Below are 10,151 nucleotides of genomic sequence, written 5' to 3'. Positions count from 1 at the left end.
ATGAGCAGCTGACAGAACGTCACTTCTGTTACCTAATCTAACGAGTTCACTATTGCGACAGAACACCGGCGCCTGCACCCGAAGCCGATGGAATGAATTGGCTAGGGGTGCCAATATCGTGAGATACCTGGACAGGTAAGTGTTCTCATATTAAAAGTACAAATCCTATAGCTGCTGACTTTTATTTTATTTTTTGTATACAGGCTGGAACTCCACTTAAAATTGATTGATAGAGCTGATGATCATGATGCCACTCCACTCCTCTTAATATAACCAAAAAATGCCTTGAATTCCTTGAAAATAAGGGGCTAAGCAGGCGACCTCCTGTGGTCGTAGTTCAGAGGGGAAGCCACTCAACACAGGGCTGGGGCCAAGCTGGACCCGTGTGCTTTACAACAATCATCATACCTGGCGTCCAGCTGTGAGTCACTCCCACCCCTTCATATGCTTCATGTTTTTCAGTCCTAGCAAAATCCTTAACCACTTCAGCTCCGGACCATTTGGCTGCCAAATGACCAGGCCACTTTTTGCGATTCGCACTGTGTCATTTTAACTGACAATTGTGCGGTAATGCGAAGTGGCTCCCAAACAAAATTGATGTCCTTTTTTTTTTCCACAAATTGAGCTTTCTTTTGGTGGCAGTTGATCACTTCTGCAGATTTTATTCTTTGCGCTATAAACAGAAATAGAGCGACAATTTCGAAAAAAAAAACAATATTTTTTACTTTTTGCTACAATAAATATCCCCCAAAGATATATAAAAAAACTATTTTTTTCCTCAGTTTAGGCCGTTATGTATTCTTCTACATTTTTTAGTTAAAAAAAATCGCAATATGCGTTTATTGATTGGTTTGCGTAAAAGTTATAGTGTTTACAAAATAAGGGATAGATTTATGGCATTTTTTTTTTCCCTAGTAATGGCGGCGATCAACGATTTTTATCATGACTGTGCCATTATGGCGGACACATCGCACAATTTTGACACATTTCTGGGACCATTGTCATCAATACAGCAATCAATGCTATAACATTGCATTGATTACTGTAAAAATGTCACTGGCAGGGGTTAACCACTAGGGGGTGGGGAAGGGGTTAAGTTTGTCCTAGGGAGTGATTCTAACTGTCTGAGGGATGGGCTAGCAGTGACATGACACTGATCGCTGCTCCCAATGAGAGGGAGGGCTGTCACACAGCATCTCCCTGTTCTTCAGCTCTATGACAAGATCACAGGAACCTGGCAGACATCGAGTCAGCAGGTTCCACGGTCACGGAGCTCGAGGTACGTTACTTTGCCCAGCCGTGCCATTCTGCCAACGTATATTGGCGTGAGCCGGGCTTTAAGTGGATAAAATAGCAATAGCACCTTTACCAATGGTGGTGCATCCATAAGGGTGCACAGGCATCACCCCCCTTTCTCCATCCACCCCCTTTATCACCAATAGATAGGTTTTTGCATTCCATGAATCTATCCATGGCCACTGGGTGCCTGAATTACAGCGGTAGGGGGTGTTTTTGAAGCACCTGATTAGAGCCATAGGCTCTAATTGGCATCAAAAAATGTAAACAGCAAGCGTCACGCTTGGCACTTGCAGTTCATCCAGGTGTGTTAGAAAAGTGAATGAATATTCACTTTCCTAACACTGAACCGCCTCTCCGCCAGTCAGGTGCTCTGGTCTATTACCCGTCACCTGATTGACTGAAACAACAGGTGCTGTCCAATCATAGGAGAGGACAGGAGAAGACATGGAGGAGCATGGAGGACACCACTTGCCGCCCGTGGCCGTCACCCGCTTCCCCACCGAGACAGAGTAAGTGCTGGGCAGACGGCGGGCACAATGCCAGCATTTGATGGGGACAGTGGCTGCATTTGTTAGGCACAGTGGCTGCATTCAATGGGCACAGTGGAAGCATTTGATAACATAGTGGCAGCATTTGATGGGCACACAGTTGCTGCATTCAATGGGCACAGTAGCAGAATTTGATGGGCACAGTGGGAGCATTATATGGCACAGTGAGGCTGCAATTGAGGGGTTTTTTTTCAGAATTTTTCAGTTTGTTTGCGCCCTCCAAAAAATATGGAGCCACCACTGAACCTTACAGACCTGTTGGCATAGCTGGCAGTTTTTAATAGCTGAAACAAGTAGACTTTAAGTGACCATCTCTTTAACTTTCTACTTAAATGCAGAACTCTCCTTACAATAAAAAAGCCAGTGAAGTGTAAGAAGCCGTGACAGGGTTTGCAGGAGGGGGCGGGGTCAGGAGAGGGGTGTGGTGTGAGGGGTAAGGTGACAGAAGGAAGAGGAAGAAGTTAGTGAGTGGTGCTGCAGGACTTTTCATAGGAAGGTTGCTGGACTGTCCACCCGCAGGAACAGGAACTATCACTCAGTGCTGGCACCAGGAAAAGAAGAGCGGGGCTGGAGTGGTAGTCGGCGGGGGCAACTTTTTTGTGTGCGGAGCTGAGGGAATGAAGCGAGGACAAAGTCAGCTATACAGCCGTGTATGGGTGGTAATCGGCCGATAAAGTTTGGTTGTTGCGATGTAGTCGGGGCTTTCGGCTATTTAGTACACGTAGGCTGGAAATGACCAGCTAAGGAAAGTGGGAGGGCCAAGGATTTCTAGCTAATGAGCTATAGAGGTAAAAGCTGCCTTGTTACTGGATCGCTGATAAGGTGATTCATTAGCATTGCTCGCACAGCAGGAACAGGGTCACCTCCTAGATCCCGGGAGACACGTAGGTGAAGTGACGTCACTACACCTGTACTGCTGGATCATTTCTACAGTACATGATAATAGATCTGATCATTCTATATATTAGACAATAGATCGTTTGTAGATGGGGTAATTGATCGTTCATATATAGGATTACTGATCATTTAGCAATAGGTTAATTGAATATATATTGGACTATGGATCATTTATTTATATATATATATATGTATATGTATGAGCACTGATCATTCATAGATTGGATACTAAATCGTTCACATTTTTGATAATTGTTCATTCATCTGTTAGACAGTGGATATAGAATAATCTTTTTTTTTTATGTAGGATATTTGATCATTCATATATGAGATTATTATTATTATTTTTCAAATCTAGAATAATCAATCATTTGGAAACAAAAAAAAATAATAATATATAAACATATATATAAAACACTGAACTAGAAACCCCATTTCTTAGATTAGTAAGCACTGTAATCTCTTATATAATGAGTAAAAGGAGACGTGGAGTTCTAGGTCCTTGGTTGCCACACCGGAGAAGGAAGAGTTTATTTGTGTTTGTCACTATAGCCTGTATATTGTTGTTTGGGTTCCTGCTGCTAAGTAAAGAGGTGGACGATGGTAGTAGCCAGAATTCTGAGGGACATAAACTAGAGAAGCATGTGATACCCAGGCAAGAGGGCGCTATACAAAACGAGTTAAGCGATGAACAACTTAAGAGGCCAGTATATGAAAAGCCGCCTCTCGATTCTAATGCCTTGGGAGAGTTTGGACGAGCGGTGAATCTCAACCTTGATGGGGACGAAAAAAAGCTGGAAGAAGAGAGCATCAACAAACATCAAATAAACATTTACCTCAGTGACAAAATCTCATTACATCGCCGGCTGGAAGAACGATGGAATCCATTGTAAGTCTAAGTACACTATACAGAACAATGTATTTTTACATTGGTAGAATTATGCTTTATTGAAGTTGCTGATGATGCCTTGTCTGTCACTAAGTGTGTTTTGCATTTTGTTTTTCCAGTCTTGGGCACAGCCATCTTGCCTCTCATAGAATAGAGGAGGTGAAGCTAGGCTGCCAATCATGGCCAAGCTTGCATGTTAGATACCTCTTCCCTTCCCATGATGGTCATTAGTAATTGTACTTAGTACATGTCTGCAGCCAGAGAAATGGCTAGATAAGGATATGAGGCCTTGGCTGTTGACTTTGTAAAGCAAAGCCACATTTGCAAGTCCATAAAGTTCTCTTTTGTGTATATTAACCACTTGCTTACTGGGCACTTAAACACCCTTCCTGCCCAGACCAATTTTCAGCTTTCGGTGCTCTCACACTTTGAATGACAATTACTCAGTCATGCAACACTGTACCCAAATGAATTTTTTGTCCTTTTTTTCCCACAAATAGAGCTTTCTTTTGGTGGTATTTGATCACCTCTGGGGTTTTTATTTTTTTGTTGTAAATGAAAAAAGACCGAAAATTTTGAAAAAAAACGCATATTTCTTTGTTTCTGTGACAGAATTATGCAAATTATTAATTTTCTTCATAAATTTTGGCCACAATTTATACTGCTACATATCTTTGGTAAAAAATAACCCAAATTAGTGGATAATATTTGGTCTTTGTGAAAGTTAGAGAGTCTACAAGCTGTGGTGCGAATCGCACAAAATTGATCACATCTGATGTACTGGTGGCCTATCTCGCTTCTTGTGACCCGAACAAGCCAGGAAAGTACAAATGACCCCTTTTTGGAAAGTAGACATTCCAAGGTATTTAGTAAGAGGCATGGTGAGCTTTTTGATGTTGTCATTTTTTTCCCAAAATTCTTTGCAAAATTAAGATTTTCATTTTTTTTTTCTCCACAAAATTGTCATTGTAATAGGTTATTTCTCTCACATGGCATGTGTATACCACAAGTTACACCCCCCAAAAAATTATTCTACTCCTCCTGAGTATTACAATACCACATGTGTGGGACTTTTTCACAGCCTGGCCACATAGAGAGGCCCAACATGCAGGTAGCGCCATCATGTGTTCTAGGAACATAAATTAAACATCTAACTTGTTGACTATTTATTACACTTTTGAAGCACCAGGACAATGACACGTGACACTGATGACAGATGGCACTGATACGTGGCAATGATGACACTTATACGTGTCACTGATGACAGATGGCACTAATATGTGGCACTGATGACAGATGGCACTTATACGTGGCACTGATGACACGTGGCACTAATACGTGGCACTGATGACAGATGGCACTGATAAGTGGCATTGATGACACGTGACACTGACAACAGATGGCACGTGACACTGACAGGTGGCACTGATGACAAATGGCACTGATACGTGGCACTGACAGATGGCACTAATACGTGGCACTGAAGACAGATGGCACTATGTGGCACTGATGACACGTGGCACTTATACGTGGCACTGATGACAGATGGCACTGGGGACAAATGGCACGGGGGCAGGTGGCACTGGGGGCAGGTAGAACTGGGGTGGATGGATGGCACTGCTGGGGGAGGATGGGACTTTTTTTTTTATCAAAACAAAGGAAAGCTGCAGCCGTTCATCTCTCCCCTCTCACACTCTGTCTGTGTGAGGAGGGAGAGCGGCGCTGAGAGATGATCTCATATGTTTACATATGAGATCATCTCCCATTGGACACACCGATTGCGCTGTAAACGGCCGCTGTGATTGGCCTTTTACAGCGATCTGTGTTTGCCTGTCCCCGGGGGACACGGCGAACACAGAACTTCCGCGATGCGCGCCCGCGGCGGCGCGCATTGCGGAAGTATACATTAGGACGTCCAGGGACGGCCTCCTGGATGAACGCGCCTGCCCTATGGCCGTCATTCGGCTATAGGGTGGGCGCGAGGTGGTTAAGGTATACATTTTGAGGGAAAAGAGCAGTGCACTTCAAAGAACTGAGGGAGTAGATTATGTAGGTACCCTTGTAAATATTGGGGGGGGGCACTCTAGATATAAAGAGGAAGATACATTTAATCACCAAATACGGAAAGGTTTCATCACAGTAAGAGCTGTGAAAATGTGTAATCCCTCAAGGTTCTGGTAAGCTCAGTAAATTGTTTTTAAAAATACATTGATTCTTTCCTAAATGTACATAATATAACTGGATACTAGCATTTATAGGTAAAGTTGATCCAGGGAATATCCGATTGCCTTTTGGGGGATCAGGAAGGAATTTTGTTTTCACCCGCTAGTGCAAATTGGTTCATGTTTTCCTGGGGTATTTTGCCTTCCTCTGGATGATTTTTTTGCCTTCCTCTACGATTTGCATGATTTTTATTTTATTATTATTATTTTTTTTTCCCTTTTATTGATTGAACTAGATGGACTTGTGTCTTTTTCTACCAGACTAACTATATATTGAGAATGAAACAGCTCGCTTGAAAGTCTAAGATAACCTTTTTCTTTTTTCTAAAATCAGCTCCCCTATGTACCAATATAACATTTAATGTACTTCTGTTGCAGACAAAAGCTTTCTTTTTGATTTGGTTTTTGCATTACCTTAGCCCTTGAAGTGTTTCTTAGAAAGATGAATTTACCAGCTGACCTCACTAGCACATACCTTTCACCAATCAACTATGTTTGCACAGCATCCCTGGCATCCTCATGCATTTGCCTGGCTTCCCCAGCATCCTTCCAGATGGGCTCAGGCTGCATGTTGAACTCCCTGGAGCCGCATGCAGCCCATGGGACATCCCTGCTGTAGTACCAGGGCCTGACTGATTGGATACAGAGTGCTGAGATAGATTGTGTGTCCTATTTTATAGTTTTGGTAAATCTAAAGGAGATTGTGCATTTACTGTACAATAAGATTTTATGGCCACTAGGGGTGCACTGAATGGAAATTTTTATTCCGAAAATGCAGGATGCACTTTGCCGAAAACCGAAAATTACAGTTTTTAAAAAATATTTATATTTTTATATATAATTGTTAGGGATGCACCGAAATTTCGGCCGCCGAAACATATCGTCCGAAAATGCCCTTTTCGGCAATTTGCCGAAAGAGAAAAACGGCCAATAATGGAGCGGAAAATGCAGCCAGTGTGTGTCTCCCCTCATAGCAGCTAACCTGTGAAGAGAAAACAGAAGAGAGAAGAGGAGAGTCGCCTCCGTCGGCCGCCGAAACATATCGTCCGAAAATGCCCTTTTCGGCAATTTGCCGAAAGAGAAAAACGGCCAATAATGGAGCCGAAAATGGGGCGGGGCCAGGGTAGGGGCGGGGCTCCGCCCCCCGCCCCTGGTGCGGGGCTCCGCCCCCCGCCCCTGGTGCGCCCATCATGAAGAGCTATATCACGCTATAGTGCAGGCGAGCCGTCTCCGCCGCCTGTTTGATCACAGCGCGGGAACATCACAGCTTTCAGTTCAATAGCTGTGTGTTCCCGGCCGCGCGCCATCACGTACAGCCCCTCCCCCTTGTCAGGGCACTTTGATAGACAGATCACCCGTAGGATTGGACGGATGATCTGTCTATCAAAGTGCCCTGACAAGGAGGAGGGGCTGTACGTGACGGCGCGCGGCCGGGAACACACAGCTATTGAACTGAAAGCTGTGATGTTCCCCTGCTGTGATCAAACAGGCGGCGGAGACGGCTCGCCTGCACTATAGCGTGATATAGCTCTTCATGATGGGCGCACCAGGGGCGGGGGGCGGAGCCCCGCCCCTACCCTGGCCCCGCCCCATTTTCGGCTCCATTATTGGCCGTTTTTCTCTTTCGGCAAATTGCCGAAAAGGGCATTTTCGGACGATATGTTTCGGCGGCCGACGGAGGCGACTCTCCTCTTCTCTCTTCTGTTTTCTCTTCACAGGTTAGCTGCTATGAGGGGAGACACACACTGGCTGCTATGAGGGGAGACACACACTGGCTGCTATGAGGGGACACACACACTGGCTGCTATGAGGGGAGACACACACTGGCTGCTATGAGGGGAGACACACACTGGCTGCTATGAGGGGAGACACACACTGGCTGCTATGAGGGGACACACACACTGGCTGCTATGAGGGGACACACACACTGGCTGCTATGAGGGGAGACACACACTGGCTGCTATGAGGGGACACACACACTGGCTGCTATGAGGGGAGACACACACTGGCTGCTATGAGGGGAGACACACACTGGCTGCTATGAGGGGAGACACACACTGGCTGCTATGAGGGGAGACACACACTGGCTGCTATGAGGGGAGACACACACTGGCTGCTATGAGGGGACACACACACTGGCTGCTATGAGGGGACACACACACTGGCTGCTATGAGGGGAGACACACACTGGCTGCTATGAGGGGACACACACACTGGCTGCTATGAGGGGAGACACACACTGGCTGCTATGAGGGGAGACACACACTGGCTGCTATGAGGGGAGACACACACTGGCTGCTATGAGGGGAGACACACACTGGCTGCTATGAGGGGAGACACACACTGGCTGCTATGAGGGGAGACACACACTGGCTGCTATGAGGGGAGACACACACTGGCTGCTATGAGGGGAGACACACACTGGCTGCTATGAGGGGAGACACACACTGGCTGCTATGAGGGGAGACACACACTGGCTGCTATGAGGGGAGACACACACTGGCTGCTATGAGGGGAGACACACACTGGCTGCTATGAGGGGACACACACTGGCTGCTATGAGGGGAGACACACACTGGCTGCATTGTATCATGTGTCATGTATCATGTGTGCAATTTCTGACCATCTCCTGTACCACGTCTGCAGTCTCTGACCATCTCCTGTACCACGTCTGCAGTCTCTGACCATCTCCTGTACCACGTCTGCAGTCTCTGACCATCTCCTGTACCACGTCTGCAGTCTCTGACCATCTCCTGTACCACGTCCGCAGTCTCCGACCATCTCCTGTACCACGTCCCCAGTCTCTGACCATCTCCTGTACCACGTCCCCAGTCTCTGACCATCTCCTGTACCACGTCCCCAGTCTCTGACCATCTCCTGTACCACGTCCCCAGTCTCTGACCATCTCCTGTACCACGTCCCCAGTCTCTGACCATCTCCTGTACCACGTCCCCAGTCTCTGACCATCTCCTGTACCACGTCCCCAGTCTCTGACCATCTCCTGTACCACGTCCCCAGTCTCTGACCATCTCCTGTACCACGTCCCCAGTCTCTGACCATCTCCTGTACCACGTCCCCAGTCTCTGACCATCTCCTGTACCAAGTCCCCAGTCTCTGACCATCTCCTGTACCACGTCCCCAGTCTCTGACCATCTCCTGTACCACGTCCCCAGTCTGACTATCTCCTGTACCATGTCCCCAGTCTCTGACCATCTCCTGTACCATGTCCCCAGTCTCTGACCATCTCCTGTACCATGTCCCCAGTCTCTGACCATCTCCTGTACCATGTCTCCAGTCTCTGACCACCTCCTGTATAAAAATATTTTTTAAAAACAGTCATTTTCGGTATCGGTGCTGTTTCGGTATCGGTTTCAGTTTTCGGCCTAGTGTATTTTTCATTTTCGGTATCGGTTTCGGCACCAAAAAACCCATTCGGTGCATCCTTATATTCCACTTTTAATTCATACCATCAATTTAAATTAATATGCATTTATTGTTGGCCATTATTGCCACCTTTTAAGTGCAAGAAAAATGCAGTCTCCAGTCTCTGCCCATCTCTTGTATCATGTCCTCAGTTGCTGACCATATCTTGTCATCTCTTACTGAAATTTAAACACATTGCTTATAGTATTGGAAAATGTTCCATTCGGTGCACCTCTAGCAGACATGGGACAGGAGATAGTCAGAAACTGCAGACATGGTACAGGAGACCATTGTAGCCTCATCAGTACCCATGAGATGCAGTCTGCCACTGCTTGGTAGCGCGATTTCACGCCGTGTCACAGAGCTGGATCTGAATTGCCCTGCAGCCACTGTAACGATGTCCTATGAAACCTGGCACAATGATTCCCGCCTTTGGATAATTGTGCGGTCTGTCATTGGAGGCGGGACAACGTTACAGGGGCTGCACAGTGATTCAGATCCAGTTCTGTGACCCAGCGTGAGATCGTGCTTCCAGGCACTGGTAAGACTGCAACTCATGACACTTGCTAAGAGAGGTGGGAGGGGGGGGGACTCTGACAAGGGAGTGCCAGGATAACACACCTGTGGCATCCGGCGGGGGGGGGGGGGGGTGGCCTGCCCCCTTTTCATCTCCATTATCAGCACTTTTATTTCTTTCGCCCACTTGCCGAAAACACAATTTCTGGACGATATGTTTCGGTGCACCACTAATGGCCACTTTTTATACACCTAAAATGACCTAATTGCACGTTCAGTGTAATTAATTAATGGCACAGCAAACACACAAATCCGGGATTTTCACTTGTCACCACTTTTAGTGTGGGAAGCCAGCTG

At 46.3% G+C, this 10,151-nt stretch overlaps 1 protein-coding gene across 1 annotated transcript in view; it reads left to right on the top strand.

Annotated features, from left to right (window-relative positions):
• The first annotated feature begins 2,279 nt into the window (after positions 1–2,279).
• GALNT12 (polypeptide N-acetylgalactosaminyltransferase 12) overlaps positions 2,280–10,151 on the top strand; it is a 323,293-nt gene continuing 315,421 nt past the window's right edge. The window contains exon 1 of the mRNA XM_077491945.1: positions 2,280–3,633. Within this exon, the coding sequence (XP_077348071.1) occupies positions 3,215–3,633 (419 nt within the window). The 5' untranslated portion in view covers positions 2,280–3,214. The remainder of the gene's footprint in view (positions 3,634–10,151) is intronic.

Source organism: Lithobates pipiens, unplaced genomic scaffold (genome assembly GCF_037356315.1).
Source record: "Lithobates pipiens isolate NorthernLeopardFrog02 unplaced genomic scaffold, aLitPip1_a1.2 Scaffold_19, whole genome shotgun sequence".
NCBI lineage: Eukaryota > Metazoa > Chordata > Amphibia > Anura > Ranidae > Lithobates > Lithobates pipiens.
The sequence above is the reverse complement of the archived record's forward strand: the minus strand, read 5'-3'. Positions and strand labels throughout refer to the sequence as shown.